General features: G+C 31.5%; 1 protein-coding gene across 1 annotated transcript; it reads left to right on the plus strand.

Moving 5' to 3' along the window:
- Positions 1-10,273: 10,273 nt before the first annotated feature.
- On the plus strand, positions 10,274-17,992 carry LOC145254693 (protein fem-1 homolog C-like). The gene is made up of 2 exons (XM_080113355.1): positions 10,274-10,401; positions 14,796-17,992. Exon 2 carries the CDS (start codon positions 14,796-14,798, stop codon positions 16,569-16,571), a length of 1,776 nt encoding a protein of 591 aa, XP_079969481.1. The 5' UTR covers positions 10,274-10,401; the 3' UTR covers positions 16,572-17,992.
- The last annotated feature ends 586 nt before the right edge of the window (positions 17,993-18,578 follow it).

An 18,578-nucleotide genomic window follows, 5' to 3' on the forward strand; every position in this document is an offset into this window, starting at 1 on the left:
ACATCCGGGCACTCCCAAGCTCATGAGTCCGCCATTGGTAATCATCTGATGAGTATAAATAGGTGTTCTGATCAATATTCCGATGGGTGGTTTTCTGTTTTATACAGTGCGAGGTTGAACTATCATCTCAATATCATTGAGGCGTTAGTCATTAATAACTCCTGACCTAGCCTGTGTAGACAAAAGATTTTCATACATTATATATATCTATATATCAATATATATTCATGCGTTATATATATGTATATTAATACATAATATATATATATATTCATACATTATATATTCATATATAATATATATATATATTCATACACAATATATATATATATTTATACATTATACCTATATATCTATATATATATTCATACATTATTCATTCATACATTATATATATATATCTATATACATTCATAAATTATATATATCTATATATACATACATTATATAGATCTGTATATAGTCATACATTATATGTATATCTATATATATTCATACATTATATATATCTATATATATTCATACATTGTATATATATCTATATATATTCATACATTGTATATATCTGTATATATTCATACATTATATATATCTTTATATATTCATACATTATATATATCTATATATACATACAATATATATATCGATATATATTCATACATTATATTGATATATACATCTATATTATATATATTCATGCATTATATATATATATTCAGGCATTATATCCATATATATATATATATATATATATTCATGCATTATATATATTTACATATTCATGCATTATGTATATATATTCATGCATTATATATATTCACATATTAATGCATTATATATATAGTTATGCATTATATATATACACATATATTCATGCATTATATATATATTCATGCATTATATATATATTCATGCATTATATATATTCATGCATTATATATATATATTCATGCGTTATATATATGCATTATATATATATTCATGCATTATATATATATTCATGCATTATATATATAGTCATACATTATTTATATATTTTCATACATTATAATTACATATTCATACGTTATATAGACATATTAATACATTATATATACATATTCATACATTATATATATATTCATACATTATATATATATATTCATCCATTATATATATATATATATATATATATATATATATATATATATATATATATATATATATATATAAAGAATTCTTTTGTTTATAAATTTGTTTGTCAGTGGTGAGCTGCCTACGTTGGCAAAACATCCCAAAGATTGGAAATGAGAATATCCCAACATATCTCTCGGGATATTCGACTACACCAGGTTTCGAGAACATCCGGGCACTCCCAAGCTCATGAGTCCGCCATTGGTAATCACCTGATGAGTATAAATAGGTGTTCTGATCAATATTCCGATGGGTGGTTTTCTGTTTTATACAGTGCGAGGTCGAACTATCATCTCAATATCATTGAGGCGTTAGTCATTAATAACTCCTGACCTAGCCTGTGTAGACAAAAGATTTTAAAACATCAGTTGGAAATATTTATTGATACAAAACCACCTGAACAGTGAGATTTTTTTTTTCTCACTGGTCTTCCAACTGAAACCAAATTCCCTTCTTTCCTCATTCGTTTCTTAGTTTTTAAGTTATCATTCTGACGTGTCCTCTTAGAGGGTCAGACGATAAGGCCTTAAGGAAATTTTAATAATTTCACCTGCCTGTTTTTTTTTTTTTTTTTTTTTTTTGGTATTTAAATTAAATTATGTTTCCTCTGAAATTTCTCCTTCCATTTTGCTGTACCAAGAATTTACTTACATATATGTATTATATATATATATATATATATATATATATATATATATTCATACATTCTATATGTATATATGCATTATATATATATATATATTCATACATTCTATATGTATATATGCATTATATATATATATATATATATATATATATATATTCATACATTATATATGTATATATGCATTATATATATATTCATACATTATATATGTATATATGCATTATATATATATTCATACATTATATATGTATATATGCATTATATATATATTAATACATTATATATGTATATATGCATTATATATATATTCATACATTATCTATGTATATATGCATTATATATATTCATGCATTATATATACATCCATACATTATATATATATTCATACATTATGTATATATTCATACATTATATATATTTATTCATACATTATATATATATATTCATACATTTTATATATTCATATATTCATACATTATATATATATATTCGTACATTAATACATAATATATGTGTATATTCATACATTATATATCCATACATTATATATATATCTATATAAATTCATAGATTATATATAAACATCCATATATATATATATTCGTAGATTGTTTTATATTCATAGATTATATATATATTCATAGATTATATATACATTCATACATTATATATATATACATTATATCTATATATATTTTATATATATATATTCATATGTTATATATATTTCATATATTATATATATTCATATGTTATATATATATATTCATACACTATATATACTCATACATTGTATATATATATTCCTATTATACAATATATATATGTACACATTCATACATTATATATATATATATATATATTAATTTTATTTATACAAACACTAATGGCTACATATGTGCATACATGTTTCTGTAATCACCCACGTTGGGGGATTACGTCTTCAGGCCAATAATTACCGTCGAAAGTGATATTTCCACCTAATACATTTTCCTATTTCGTTTATCAAGTTAGAATGCAACCTGGGTGGGAGTCATAAAAAACGGTAAAAGGATGAGTGAGGTCTTTGAAGATAATAAACATCTTTTTCATTTCCCTTTCCTCCATCGACCTAACGTTTGGTTTTTATGACGTAAGGTACTTGAGAATTTAGTTTTCTTTTCTTGGAGTCTGTCAGTTAAGAACCTTTGCTATGGTCAACTAAGTACTGACCGGTGCCTTTTAATCTACATCCACCCACACATACATGCAACACACATACAACACACACACATACACAGACACCGTCACACACACACACATTAGTAAATATACTTTATTCAAAAGCGAATCCATGCTGTACGCTTTTATTTTATTCCCAACACACGTACTGAAACTAGACAATAACTCTTAAACTACGCAGGAATAAAGTTAAAATTAGATTAAGGTAAATAAAACAAAACAAAAAATAAATAAAATTAAATAAAAATAAAATAAAATGAAAACAAATAAACAAACAAAATATGAATAAATATAAAACACGAAAGTTATCTAAACCCCACCTGTACCTATATACATGTATCAATATACTTATAAATGCCTACATTTTACTACACCCGCGCATATATGCACACATCCATTACAGACATACAGAGACACATAATAGCATGTTTCTTTACTTCTGTAGCGTTGTAACCCCTTCATATATGCAATAGTATGCTACCACACTCCAGACGGGTGTATATTTATAAACACACACCCACATACACACATACATACATATATATACATATATATATACATATATACATACACACATACATACACATATAACATATATATAAACAACATTCGGACATCTATACATTCTCGTAATCTATATTGTTACAACAATCATATACGAGGCAGCCTATTCTAATAGTTCAGAAATATATATGCATATACATACATCTACATACAATACACGCAGAAATACATACATATACAAACATACACACAGATATAAATACACATATATATATATATATAAATATACAAACATACATGCATACATAAAATACACTTATACATACATACTCACACAAATATAGACATATACATATATACATGTACCCTGCCACCAAATGATACATCTAAAGTAGAAACAGACATGAATACATTTACTATATAAATTCCCTTTTTCTATCAAACTCCACACGCACAGTTATATTTCATGGCCCCATCCGCTTGTTACATTTTCCTAAGTTGTATGTTTTTTCCGTAAAAATTTACACTACGTAAAAATTTATATTGAATTCATCATGTAGTTCATAGGCCTATCCTCATATTAAACAAACACTCTTTCGATGGTAAGGCAGATATATATAAGATGTATCACAATACAATAAAAATATATAATAACACATGACAGAAATCAGAGTATTTAGGTTATACAAACCGAGTATACAAGCTTATATATTGTAGTACTTACCTTCATCTTTGTTTATTCACCCTAATTTCCTTTCATTCGCCCTTCATTCCTTACTTGCTTTCATCTATTTATTTCTTCATTTTTTTTCTATAAATTACTTTTCCTACCCTGGTATATAAGGATCTTATATCCATACATGCACACACCCAAAAATATCCATATGCATACATTATTACGAGGTTCACGCAAAACAATCTATTACTCGTTTGGTTCAAATATACCTTCATACAGGTACTTATTTCGGTTATTAATACCATAACTGCTCGATGAAGTAGAATATTAAGCGACTTACGTAACCCATACGGGTATGATCATAGTTGCGACCTCACTCATCCTCTATGTGGGGGGTTATTTGATGGGGGTTAGTTGTACTTATAGTTGTTCTAGTCTACTAATTTAGGGTTCTTTAAGTGCGTGTATTCTGAAATGTTTGCAGGATATAGCAGTTTCTTGTTTAATATTTAATAATTTTTCTCTGTCTTTAAACCTAGTTATCTCAAGTTTTTCTGATAAACATAATTGATATGGTGAGTTCAATGAGTGGCAAGTATTGGCCCTCCTAATAATCTTCCATTCTATACTAGGTGTTTTATTTTCTCTAACTAATCCCCAGTAATATAACGATAAGGAAGTGTCCTTTTCATATGTTTGATTACTCATCGAGCGTGTATGTCCATAGAATCTATTTTTGAAAGTCATTTGGGTACTCCCTATGTAGAATCTTTCGTCCCTTGGGTTCTCCACCGGGAATATCCCAGCTTGGTATACCACTGATGAGGTCAGACATTCATTTTTTATTGGGCATTCCTCAGGCTTTTTACAGTTACATTTATTCACCGCAGTGTTTGCACTAGTATGTTCACCTTCTCTATTAGTCGTCTTTAAAATTCTTCCATGGTGCTTTTTTATAATCCTTTCTAAGTTATCACTACAGCTATAACTTAATTGTAATGTATTTTTATTAAATATTTTATGTAATATATTATTTGGTGGGAAATGCTTGTTAATAAGTTGTAAAAATTTTGTACCAAGTTTTGTTTTCAACATAATATTAAAGGGGGTGTGAACCAAATAATTTTCCTACCACGATTTCTAGATCAATTTGTGCTAGTGTTATTTTCTTTATATTTTATCTCTATGTCCTTATACCCACTATTTTTAAGTACTGTATTATAAATAGCTTTGCAATTATTGAAAGTTACTTCATTAGATGAATTTTTACTCATTCTACTTTCAATAGATAATGGTATATGTTTAATAATGGATGGTGGATGGTTAGACTGCGGGTGTATATAAATAGGATTAGCATTATCCTTCATATATGGTTTATAAGTATTCGAATCCAGATCTAAAGCAACGTCAAGGAAATTAACATGTTTTAAGTTAGCATTAACTTCTACTACTACTTATATATATATGCATATATATATATATATATATATATATATATATACTTTCATACATCATATATACACTATCATGGGTTTCCGGGTGTTTGGAGGTGTATGCTGAGCAAAAAAACACGGACAATGTTTTTACCTTTAAACTCTATGATGACCCCTTAATATTTCTAGTTTTGTGCTCAATTCACATTATTAAGTAAGATCCATGGTCAAAGAACCTATATCTAAAATTTCAAGTTTTTAGGCAAATTGTCGGTGGAGTTGTGTAGAATTGTCAAAGGTCAAATCCTTGAACTTTGACCCCTTAACACTCAAATTTAGGCAAAGAACTGATCACATAGATTTCCCAAAATCTCAGTACCCTATCAAATTTCGAGTCTGTAGACAAGAATTGACAGCTTTTGTGTAGGGAAATGTACACACACACTTTCACTTTTATAGAGATACTACCATGTATGGCCGGCGTTGTCCGGGTGTTTGGAGATGTATGCTGAGCAAAAGAAAAAAAAAACGGTAATTTTGTAAAAAATTATGTCTTATTATGCCCCTTTAACATTTATTTTGGACTCAAATCAAGTTAAGTTAGATCCATGTCCAAGGAACCTATATCCAAATTTTCAAGTTTTTGGACGCCAAATTCTCGAAGGAGTTGTGTAGAGTTCTCAAAGGTCAAATCGTTGAACTTTGACCCCTTACAAGCCAAATTTCTGGTCGATCCCCAGTCACGTAGATGTTCCCATATCTCAGAACCTGTATATCAAATTTCGCGTCTGTAGACCAAAAATTGACAGACTTAATGCGTAGGGAAATATACACAGACAGACACACAGACAAACACACATACACGTTCACTTTTATAGATTGATAGATAAATAAATAGATAGATAGACTAATAGATTAAACTAAAATATATATACGTATACATAAATATATATGGAAACAATTTTTTGTTTACTGTAAAGATTTTACGCAAATATTATGCAAGTATAAATCATGTAGAATATCTGTATGAATATAATTATACGTAATAGTTAACTCTAGATGATCATCCCATGAGAAAATCGACACAACTAATAGGGAATGAATTAAAATGAATGATTAAAAGAATATGCAAATTAGTTTGATCTTTTTCTAGTGAATTAATCTCCACAGCCCATATAAAATACAATTGTATTTTCTTTCTGAAGAAATAGAAAAGAGGGGTTTTAATATAAATATCAATACACACAAAAGGACAACGTATATATATATATATATATATATATATATATATATATATATATATATATGTATGTATGTATGACAACGTGTATATATATATATATATATATATTTATACACATACACAAGCACACATGATGATGGCGAAAAACGTCTAGAGTCCAAAAGAATTCTTTTTACTGTCATTAGAAAATTCTGTACCACAAATAAAAACTTTTAATATACACTAGCATTTCAGCCCGGCGTTGCCCTGGCGTTTGGTTGTGTATGTTGAGCAAAAAAAAAAAAAAAAAAAACAACAAAAAAAAACAAAACAAAAAAGTGGTAGTACGAAGGCAAGCTCGAACCCGTATCGCGAATGAGAAAAAGAACGGAGAAAATAAACCTGACATCTTTGCCGTTACGACCACCGCCAAACTGGAAGTGACGTAGTTTTTATTTAGGCTAGACAATCGAAAGGAGAGGATGCCTTTCAAAAATATCGGCGAAAAAATCGACCCCGCATGTAGAAAAGTGCCCAGTTGAAGCTGAACATATTAATGGTTTTATCTAATCTTTCGATATTTGTCGTCTGAAAGGTCGAACTTCAGAACGATACTGATCTCGGTAAAATCCATCGGCTCTGTCGAAAAGTTTAGGCGTATATGCAAAAATACATACACACATTTATATATTGGTTACTGAAAACTTTCGACACAAACCGATTAAAATGCTTGTTTTATCTTTGAATTCCCTTTATGTGAAATTTCAAATGTTTAGACCAGACATTGTCTGAGTAATTTGGTAGAGACCGCAGAGGACATTTTTTTAAACTTTATCCCCTATTATGAACTCCTAACATTTATTGTTTGTGACTCAAATCAAGTTATTTAGTTATATCCATGTCCAAGCAACCTATATCTAAAATTTTCAAGTATTTAGACCCCAAATTCTCGAAGGAGTTTGATAGCGTTCTCAAAGGTCAAATCGTTGACGTTTGCCCCTTTAACAGCCAAATTTCTGTACCAAATCTCAGTACCCTGCATATCAAATTTTGAGTTCGTAGACTTAAAATTGATAGTTATTGCGTAGGGAAATATACACACACACGTTCACTCATATATATGTATACGACATTATTATTGCACCAACCTATTAAATTAAAGAGGTATAAGGAATGCAAAGTTATTTAATATAGGAAAATAAGAAATAGATAAAAAAAAATACAGAGCAATGTGAAAATACGGCAATAAAGAAGATTTACAATAAGAGAAAGTTCTTAAAGGCGGAGGAGCAGAATTGTTATCCAAAGTTATTAAGTCCTTGTTGAATGCAAACCAGTGTCGAAATATTTTGTTTAAAAATTATTATTAAATAAACAAAAATTAGTAATTGTCTGTATTTTTGAGATGAGGTATTTTTATTGATTGAGATTGTCGGACTGACTTCCTCATCTTGGTTGTTATTGTCACAACGTTTCGGCCGTAACATCTGGTGAAACTCCAGTACCATTAAAAACAGAGAACAGCAACTATGTCCCAGAGCCTAGCTGGAATCCAAACACGGTACTCCCGTAATAATAATAATAAAGGGTTGGGTTCGAGACTCCTAACAAACGGTTCCCCTGTTCGATACAAAACACCCAACGAAGGCCGGAGGGCAAAACGGCCGAAACGTTGTGACAATAACAACCAAGATGAGGAAGTCAGTCCGACAATCTCAATCAAACAAAAATTAATCTGGGAGAAATACAGTATCTATCCGGTTTAAATATTGATTAAAGGTAGTTGGTGATGAAAGTTTTGCAATCTACACGTGTTCTTTAAACGCCATTTAAATTGGGGGTATACTGTATTTCTCTATGACGCAAAGGAGAACAAGGAAGTGGAGGTGTGTGTAAGGGTGGTGGTTGAGCCCCACCCCCTTCCCAAAAAAATCCAAGGAAAATTGCGAGCGCAGAAAAAAATTGGTAGTTGGCAAAGGAGAAAAAGAATGTTAAAAAAAGGTTACGTCTTTGCTGTTGCGCCCATTACTAAACCGTATTTGGGTGCCATCAGGTAGAATCGAAACCGAAAGCAGAACTGTTGCATTCAAACTGGTGACGTTACCACTGTTCCAGTGTGACACGCTAATGTTAGTTCAAATTGTAAAGAATAACGATGGAGCGCTTAATATTTTTGCTTTAATTTTAGCTGATGGCACTCAAGTTTTTTCTGCATTTTTTTTATATATAATTCATCAATAGAAAAGTAAATCTTTAATACGAAATCTCATTGAATAAAATAAGTTCAAGCGTATTAAACTACCAGGCAAATCCGGGTGGCTTTCTACTCTATACCTAGAAGAATGAGAATGTGTATGCGAGTACACTTCTCAACCTATATACTCAACAATTCTTTGACCTACAGATTTGAACTTTGATATATAGCGTATTAATACACGTGGACGATATACATCGGTTTTCGACTAGAAAAAAAATAGGTACTTTTAAAGGGTCAAATTGAAAAAAATGGTACTGCAGTTTCACCAGATGTTTATTTTTATGTCAACTGCCTCACGAAGTTTGAAAACACTTTTTGAAGGGTCGTGTCAAGCTGGTCTAATGGTTACCGTACTTAACTCACTGTTTTTGGTTTTGATCTCAGCTCGATTTTTTTTTTATTACAAGAATTGAACAATTTATAAAAAAAAATATAATACTCGCTTGCACACGTCTCAAGTTCTTTCCGGTTTTAATATGTTATTTAAAGGAATTAAAGATTACGTTTAATACCGGGCAACGCTGCATACGTCTTCTAGTTTTGTTATAATTCTCTTGTTACAGGCGATGCAAATACCTGTGCAGCCATTGATATTGTCGATACAAATATCATATAACTAGCAGGCCGCCCGGCGTTGCCCAGTCGTAAAATACGCATATTATTGTATTTTGATCAATACAGACTGTTGTTGATTATAAAATTAAATACACTAGGTATTGGAAATAACGTTAAATTTCTTTTTTAAAAAAATGAAGAAACCTCCCCCCCCCGAAAAAAAAAGACTCGAGCTGAGATCGAAACCAAAACCTTCAGACAGGGAGTCTAGTACGATAGAAATTATGCCAGCTTGATACATTCTTTATAAAGTGCTTTCAAACGTACTTATTTTTAACATAAGAAAGCTATCATGCTTCATGCATGCGCATTCGCGAAACATTTTACAAATAGATTAAAATCCGATGCCCGACAAGTACAATTTTTAAATTTAGTCCCCTTAACATCCATTTTTTTTTTTTGGTTGAAAACCAGTTAAATTTTTCCACATATATGAATCCCCTATATACCAAATTTCCAGTCTGTATATTTAAAATTTGTTGGGTATATAGGTGAGAAGTGTCCTCACACTCACCCACGTTCTCTCTTTTTATAAATATATAGATTAAAGCTTAGACGCATTTCCCGTCATGCATTGCACATAAATTATTAAAACATACTTCAAATGGTCTAGGAACGTTGTTTTAATAGTCTTCAAACGAACAGCAACTAAAGGTATTTCTTTCTGTTGAGTTTCTTTTACATTTCTTTTAAAATCGTTATAGAAAATTACGGTACTTATGCATTATTTGATCCGCCGGCTGAAATAACGTCATTATTAAGAAAACCATCATTAACATAGATAGGATATTTTGTAACTATTCTCAGGTTTGTATTACTGTACACATAGATTCGAAAAAGTTGTCAGAAAACAAATATATAACAAATAAATGTTATCAAAGGCAGGACAAGTTACTTTTCTACCAAACTGGATATAATTTTCGTGTTTTTATTCAATGTAACATCTTTATTCAGCTCGAAAAACATGCAGTGTTTACCGATGTATTGGAAAATTCAAAATGGCGCCCGACTCTCTCTTAAACCCGGTAAGTTTGGGAAAAGGTGTTATAAATAATAAACTAGACAAAATACTGTTAGAAATTCGCTCAATATATATTGCCGTGACATAGGTTGACATATATTCGGTGGTTTTTTAATAGTATTTTGTCTAGTTTATTATTTATAACACCTTTCCTCGAACTTACAATTTTTAAGAGAGAGTCGGACGCCATTTTGAATTGTCCAATACATCGGTAAACACTGCATGTTTTTCGAGCTGAATAAACATGTTACATTGAATAAAAACACAAAATATATCCAGTAACATAAAAATAAAGGAATGAAGTAACTCTTCACAAAGGCGGAAGGGTTTTAGAACAATTACCTTACTTTGTTTGTACAAATAACCACAAGGTTATTGTTCTTCTTGAGTATTGGAAGAGCATCCTCACCTCCGGCAGATACACCCAGGTAAGCTATGTATTATTCACTACATACAAAGCAAAAATATATAATGTTTATATTGTAGACGAACTCTAGTGTCGATATGTACACGATCCTAAGCAGGTCGCACTTACCTATCAATTAAAAACATTCTAGAAACCATTTTATTTAAAGTTCTCGGTAAACAACAAAAAAATCTTTTCGGACTTAATTTGATTTCTTTAATTCTTTCCCGTTTATTAAATATTTTTATTTTTAATTATAATCCATTGTTCATTGGTCTATATTCGGGTATTGTAAAATTTTGGGTACTCATGCAGAGAATGATCCGTGCTGAAATAATGTTATTTAAAAAAGCCATTCTTAACATGAAGAGAGGGTGTTTTGTACCTATTCTGTACTTGAAAAATTGAATAAAAAAAAAACACAACTTTAATTAAACGTGGAAATACGATTTAAAAGATAGCGCGGATCACTCTCTGCATTAGCATCAAATTTTTTATCCCCCCCCAAAGAATATATATATATACACACATACAACCCCCATTGCATTTCTAATATACGACCCTTTAACTTCCTTGTTTATCCGCTCTGTTTGACGAAATTTTATTGCGTATTTATAGAAAGTGTCGAAAATTAATTTAGTTTAAATTCGGCTATATATTAGACTTAAGCGGCTTTTTTTTAAATAATTGTTTAACGTATAACACTATCACTTCTTTAAGCGTTATAGTCACAAGTGTTTTAACACTTCTTCTTTTGGTACTTGTACAGTGGAGTCAAGACATTAAAAAATGAAAATATCGAAAAAATGTTATATTGTACATATCTGTTTTGAACTGAAGATCTCCGAAAATAAAATTCATTTAATTTGATCATTTTTTTTTGTTTTTTACCGCGGAAAAACATGTTCTTATGAGAGAGCGTTGAAGTCAGCCATTTTGAAATTTGTTGAACACACCACGGGAAGATAACTCCATGTAAATTCTAGCTTTTCTTCCTGAAATCGAACCTTTTGCTCGTTATCATAACATTTTTTTTTTCGCTGTAAAAAAAAAAAAAAAAAAAATATTACTTGATGAAATTAAGTGAAACTTTTTTTTTTTTTTTTTCGGAGAACTTCGTTCCATAACAGATACGTTCAATATAACCTTTTTTCCCCAGATATTTTCATTTTTTACTGTCTTGACTAAACTGTACAAGTTACCTTTCTTTTAACAATATAAAATGTTGCGTATGTTTTTACAATAGAAAAATAAACCAAATGTGGTATAAACAAATGTTATTAAAAGTTATTTAATTTGTGTTTAACCATTAACTATTTTTTTTTTTTTTTTTTGCAATAAATAAAATTAATCATGACTTTATGTACTGAGCTCACGAGGAAGAGTTAAAAGAAAAAAAATACGCCAAAATATTGTACCATGTATAGACAGCATTTGAAGACCAGTTGACCTAACGAGCTATAATAGAAATATTTCCCATACAGGTTTTTTTTTTTTTTTTGAAAGACGACTTGAAAGTACAATTTTGCAGTAAAGGGTCAAACTGAAAACGTTTTAGTTTTAAGCGAAAGTAGTACTGAGCGCTTATATTAAAACGAAAACAACAATAGCGGCAGGAGTAGTACTGAGCGCTTATATTAAAACAATTATAGCGACAAAACGTAAAGTAGTGCGTTTTATATTAGTACATTTTAGTATTCTTTATATTAACGGATTTCATTAAATATTAAATTAAAATAAACATTAAATATAAACATTTAGTACTTTTTATATTCAACCAATAATAGAGACAAAACGGAAGTAGTATTGAGCGCTTATTTTAAGCGAAAACAATAATAGCGACAACAAGCTGAACTTTTAAAATTCCGAGAATCGCCCAAAACTCAAAGAACACCACGATACTAATAGAAACCCACCCAATAGATATCACGGAAATATTTTCGTATTACTACAAGTTTTAAGCTATTCTCGAGACTGTAAATGCGGTAGCTTCACGTTGCCATCTTCCGTTTTCGTTTTACTTTAATTTTTCAGTACTATTTGTATTTTAAGCTTATTAAGTCTTGTGAAAATAATTTAACTGACCTCATTAAACAATAATCGGTCAAAAAGGAAATACGCGATTAGCAAAATTAATTGATAACGTATTATTACAGGACTGAATGGTGAAAATGCACTGGTTGTCCAACCTGCAAAGGGTGTTTATTCCGAAAGCCGTTCTTAATATCGGGAGGTTGGGGTATTCCGAGATTTTCTTATTTTCAACCTCCCCGTAATCAACTTCTTAAAGATGGGACTGGATATGACCTTAAACTACGAAATATTAATGATTTTTAATTAATAAAAAGCGAGGGTTTGTATTACTGTACACATAGATTAGAAAAAAGTTGTCAAAAAACAAATATATGACAAATGTTATCAAAGGCAAGATCAGTTACTTTTATACCAAACTGGATATATTTTTTGTGTTTTTATTCAGTGTAACATCTTTATTCAGCTCGAAAAACATACAGTGTTTACCGATGTATTGGAAAATTCAAAATGGCGGCCGACTGTCTCTTTAACACGGTAAGTGTGGGAAAAGGTGTTATAAATAATAAACTAGACAAAATACTATTAAAAAACAACCGAATATATGCCAACTTATGTCACGGTAACATATATTAAGCGAATTACTAACAGTATTTTTTCTAGTTTATTATTTATAATACATTTCCCAAACTTACCCTCTCCGAGAGTGAGTCGGCCGCCATTTTGAATTTTCCAATACATCGGTAATCACTGCATGTTTTTCGAACTGAATAAACATGTTATACTGAATAAAAACACAAAAAATATATCCAGTTTGGTAGAAAAGTAACTTATCTTGCCTTTGATAACATTTATTTGTCATATATTTGTTTTTTGACAACTTTTTCGAATCTGTGTACAGTAATACAAACCCAAAAGCGACTACAAAGGAAGCTAATTCGTTTCTCATTAATTAATGCTTGCGATGATAATAGTTTTTTTTTATGCCATTGGATGTGCGGGTAAGTAAATTAATAGTTCGATTCTTTAAAATGAACATTTGTTTATTACTTTATGAAATGCACTTAAGAAACTATCAAAATAATACTGTCGTGTATTTTACTCGAAGCACTGTACGCGTTGTGTAAATAAATTAGTCCTTGTAGACTATTATGATGCCAGAAATGAAAATGTGCCGGTGTTGACTTTTGTAAGGCTTTATTTTTATTGAATTTTACTTAAGTCACAACATCTACAGTGATATATTTTAAAACTGATGTATATTCTATAATATGTCGAAGTAAAACCTCTTTATCAAATGCGGTTCAAGCATAATCAACCAAAACAATATTCGTGCTTAACTTCACAATCGTTACATTAAATTTGTTACGCCTACTATTTGATAAATAGATCTTTCTTCAAAATATCGAATGCAGGATTCCTGAAGAGCTTAAGCAGGGTTGCCTAAATGTAAATCCCTTATTTTTTTCTGCTATTTATCAAAAAGCAGGCATATTACTTCTAGCATTGACAGCGTTCTACGTATCATTTATTCTATTAAAAATGTTTGTCTTTAGTTTATTTGGCTAAAATTATTTATTTGATTTTCAGATGGTCGACAACTCCAGCAATTGTTCAGAAGAACTTCAAAAAGATCAAGCGTGTTCAGCTGTCATCCGCGGGAGTCTTCGCAATGCAATATGCTCTTGGGTGACCCCACCAACAGTAGAGTCAGTGCTGTACCAGATGATCTGCGACAAACCATTCCTTCATCCTGTGTGCGAACTCTGCTACCGAAAGGTCTCAAAACACCTCGCCAAAGAATGCGGTGCTGATATCAACATAGACTACTGCGATAGTACAGAAACAGTGTCACCGACGCGGCGAGAATCTATATCGAATTACGGCGTTCTCATCGTAAAGTTACTTATACAGCGCAGAGCTATCGTCTGGGACACTTCGCAAGACGTTTCTTGTATTCACCTTCTTCATGAATATAAGAATTATATATTGTTGTATGTTCGGATGCTTAAAGATGAGAGAATTAACCGACCAAGTACACATGCCGTGATGTTAAGAGCGGCTGTCTTTGTTGTAGTTATTACGCGATACAGGTGCAAATACTATGGTCAAATTAAGAACAAGGTAGATTTTTTAAAAGCTGCAGCTACGGGTGATATTGACCACATTAAAGCCTATGTTGCCAAGGATTTTCCGGACAAAGAAAACGCACTCTACTTAGCCATGTTAAATGGCCAAGAAAACGTGGAAACCTTATTAATTAACAACGAACCAATCAATGTAAAACACTACGTGGAAGAACTGGAATTGTGCGGGGCGAGGCTAATAATTTTTGCGTCAGACAAAAAGAAAGGTCTCGAATGCTGGAGGAAGTCTCTTGAAATTCGAAGAGTTTTTCGCATAGAGGATTTAGATGGAAATACCACAAAACTAAAAATGGATCTCGGAATTAAATTTAAAACAATAGAAGATATTGGTATTTTACAGCATGGTGGGGGCTGGAATTATTCTATCCAGGGGTTACTTGTCTTTCTCCGACATTTTTCTAGCTCGAGCAAGTTGACGCAGAACGCATTTGAGGTGGTAGCCGAACAATATCTGTTTGAAGATGACCTTTTTCGGCCTCTAAAGATACTTTCCGAGCTTTTTTATTTCCCGCATGCGCACACCTGTCCACCGTCCAAATGTGCCCTTCATGCAATGGAAAAGTTGTTTCACTACCGTTTTGCTAGGTATATAGGCGATAAAGCTATGTTCTTGTACAGGTTTCGCAAATTGTTCGAGCAATTAAATAATCCCATATGGAGTCGTCTTTTATCGGTTGCAGTTGAGTTTCAGCGGGCCGCCTACGAAGAACTCTTAGCTCTTGTGGTCATGAACATCGATTATATGTCGGGTTATGATCTCGGCGTAGAAGAAAAAAAATCGATTGGAAACAAAATTCGAAAATTAACTGATACGTGTACCCCTCCATTCGAAACTACTCTGTTGCACAAGGCCATTAAAATGAAATCATCACTGCCGGTGGTCTCTTTTATAATTGACCACACAAACGACGTCAATTGCCGCGATGCGTCTAACTGCACCCCTTTGCACCTGGTCGCGCGCCTCAGGAGATGGGATCCATATTTGCATTACATGACAAATGTGTTGATCGAAGCCGGTGGGCATATCGATTGCGTGAATTCCAGTGGCGAAATGCCCATGCAGGCATTGATACATAAAGGCGTTATAGATAACCCATTGGATAGTCTATCTTTGCAGTGTCTTGCCGCTGGGGCAATCTCAACGCCTGGAAACATTGTTTCGGAAAGGAACGTTCCAAAGATTCTTGCCCGATTTATACGACTACATTCGAATTCTTGATATTACACTAACAAGAGGAAAAGGACAATTGCCTAGGTTTTATGAAACGTGTTTATTAATCATTTTCCTTCGCTTAAATTATCACAAACGTTGTTAGTTAAACATATATATAAATATATTCAGTTTTATATTTTATATTCAGGTTGATATTATCGCTTCTAAATTTATAGAATTTTAAATCGACGTGAAACTATTTTAGAGTTTTGTTATTTTAACATTTTTATTTTGCTCTTTGCAACTTGGTCTCAATTTGATAACATTGGGACGGTTTTACATAAAGTTGAAATTATATCGAAATGAAACATTTTTTTTTCAAAAACTTTTCACAGCTAAACAAAGCATATTGGTGCAAGGGGGGCGACTATTATGGTATCATGTTTAGCTTCAATGCATGATATATGCGTTCAGAGACGATACTTTATATATCAGTAAAACGGGGTTACTAAAATCCATACTGTTCTCCAGAAAGAAGCTCAACATTTTAAAGGTGATTGGCTCGTGCTTAATTTATTAATGAAATAAATCAGAAAAGGGAAATCCGAAATCATTTCTCGCAATATGTCAACACAATGTACGTTTACCTATGAGCTACATTCTACATGTTTTATATATGTAAAAGAAAAAGGTAAAATTAATTTCACGGTATGCGAAATGTTTCTTATTTGCCTGTATTCACTTTTCTTGATAAAGCTTACATTAATGATTGGCGAAACGTTGATCTGTCGGTCTTTTTCTTTTCCATTTTGACATTGTATTGATGATCTTAGTAAACTTAACTCATTTGCATGTTTCTATACATAAATATATTTTACTGGCAAAGAGCTCTGAGGTTGTCCGGGATGGAATAAGGATAATCAAATGCCCTATACTACTATATTTTTTTATTGTCACTGAAATCGGGAAACCAGCCATTTTTCAATCAAATCGATTTACTGCTGGTTTTTTAAGAAACCCGTCACGGTGTAAGGGCAGGGATCTTCACATGCCCCATCGCAATGAATTAGTTCTCAATACATTATTGTTTACATTGCACTGTAGATAATATTTGCTTTTATGAAATTATTTTATATGATGGCCTGAAGTTTAAAATGTAAAGAGCAAGTATCACATTTAATTTGAACTCTAAACAGAAACATTCATTTCGAACTTTCTCTTGCCTTATTATAAAAATAATAATGATTATCTCATTTACTGGGCCTTTCTGCTTGTGCGGTGAAAAAAACTTAGTAAATACACTACCAATGTTAGACTTTATAAAAGTGTTTATTTGGGTGAAAATCGGACTTCTTTCGCCAAGAATTTTGCAGCTAATTATAACCTATGCGATCAAGGCTTCCAAACCCAGGTATTGCCTCCTACGTCTGAAAACACACTATGCAACATACATATATCTGTGCGAGATGTTGCCAAGCTAATCAAAAACCTTGATTCCAGTTATGCAACTGCCCCTGAAGGCATTTCAATCCTACTGCTGAAAAAGCTTCAACCAGAACTAACTCCTAAATTACAAAACTGTTTAAGCGTTGTGTTAAGGAGAATTGCTTTCTCGACCCTGTAGAACCTTATCAGTATGCCACGTATTTAAGAATTCAGGTTGTCGGCCATCTCCCTCTCAATACAAGCTAATAAGTCTCCTGTGCGCCATGAGTAAATTGCTGGAATCTGTTAAATAGAGAAGTAGTCAACCACCTCAGCAAAATTAACCTTCTTAATGACCTGCAATATGGTTTCCGTTCTGCTAGCTCTATAGCAGATGTGCTAACGGTTATACCTTATAGGATCGGCGAATTTCTCAATGGAAACTTCGTTTATAGGCCAATTGCTCTTGACATATCAAGGCACTTTGATAAGGTATGGCAGAATGATCTACTCTATAAGATCTCCATCTACACTATAGCTGGAAATATCTTAATTCTGAAATAATTTCTCACTTATAGTAGTTGATGGTTGATGAGCAGAAATCATAAGCCCACAGTATCAATGCTGGAGTTCCCTAGGGGTTCATCC

This window comes from Euprymna scolopes, chromosome 30 (genome assembly GCF_053919585.1).
Source record: "Euprymna scolopes isolate OS-2025 chromosome 30, ASM5391958v1, whole genome shotgun sequence".
Classification (NCBI taxonomy): Eukaryota; Metazoa; Mollusca; class Cephalopoda; order Sepiida; family Sepiolidae; genus Euprymna; species Euprymna scolopes.

Excerpts from the sequence above, each read along its gene's own strand:
- LOC145254693 (XM_080113355.1), top strand. The coding sequence starts at position 14,796 with ATGGTCGACAACTCCAGCAATTGTTCAGAAGAACTTCAAAAAGATCAA.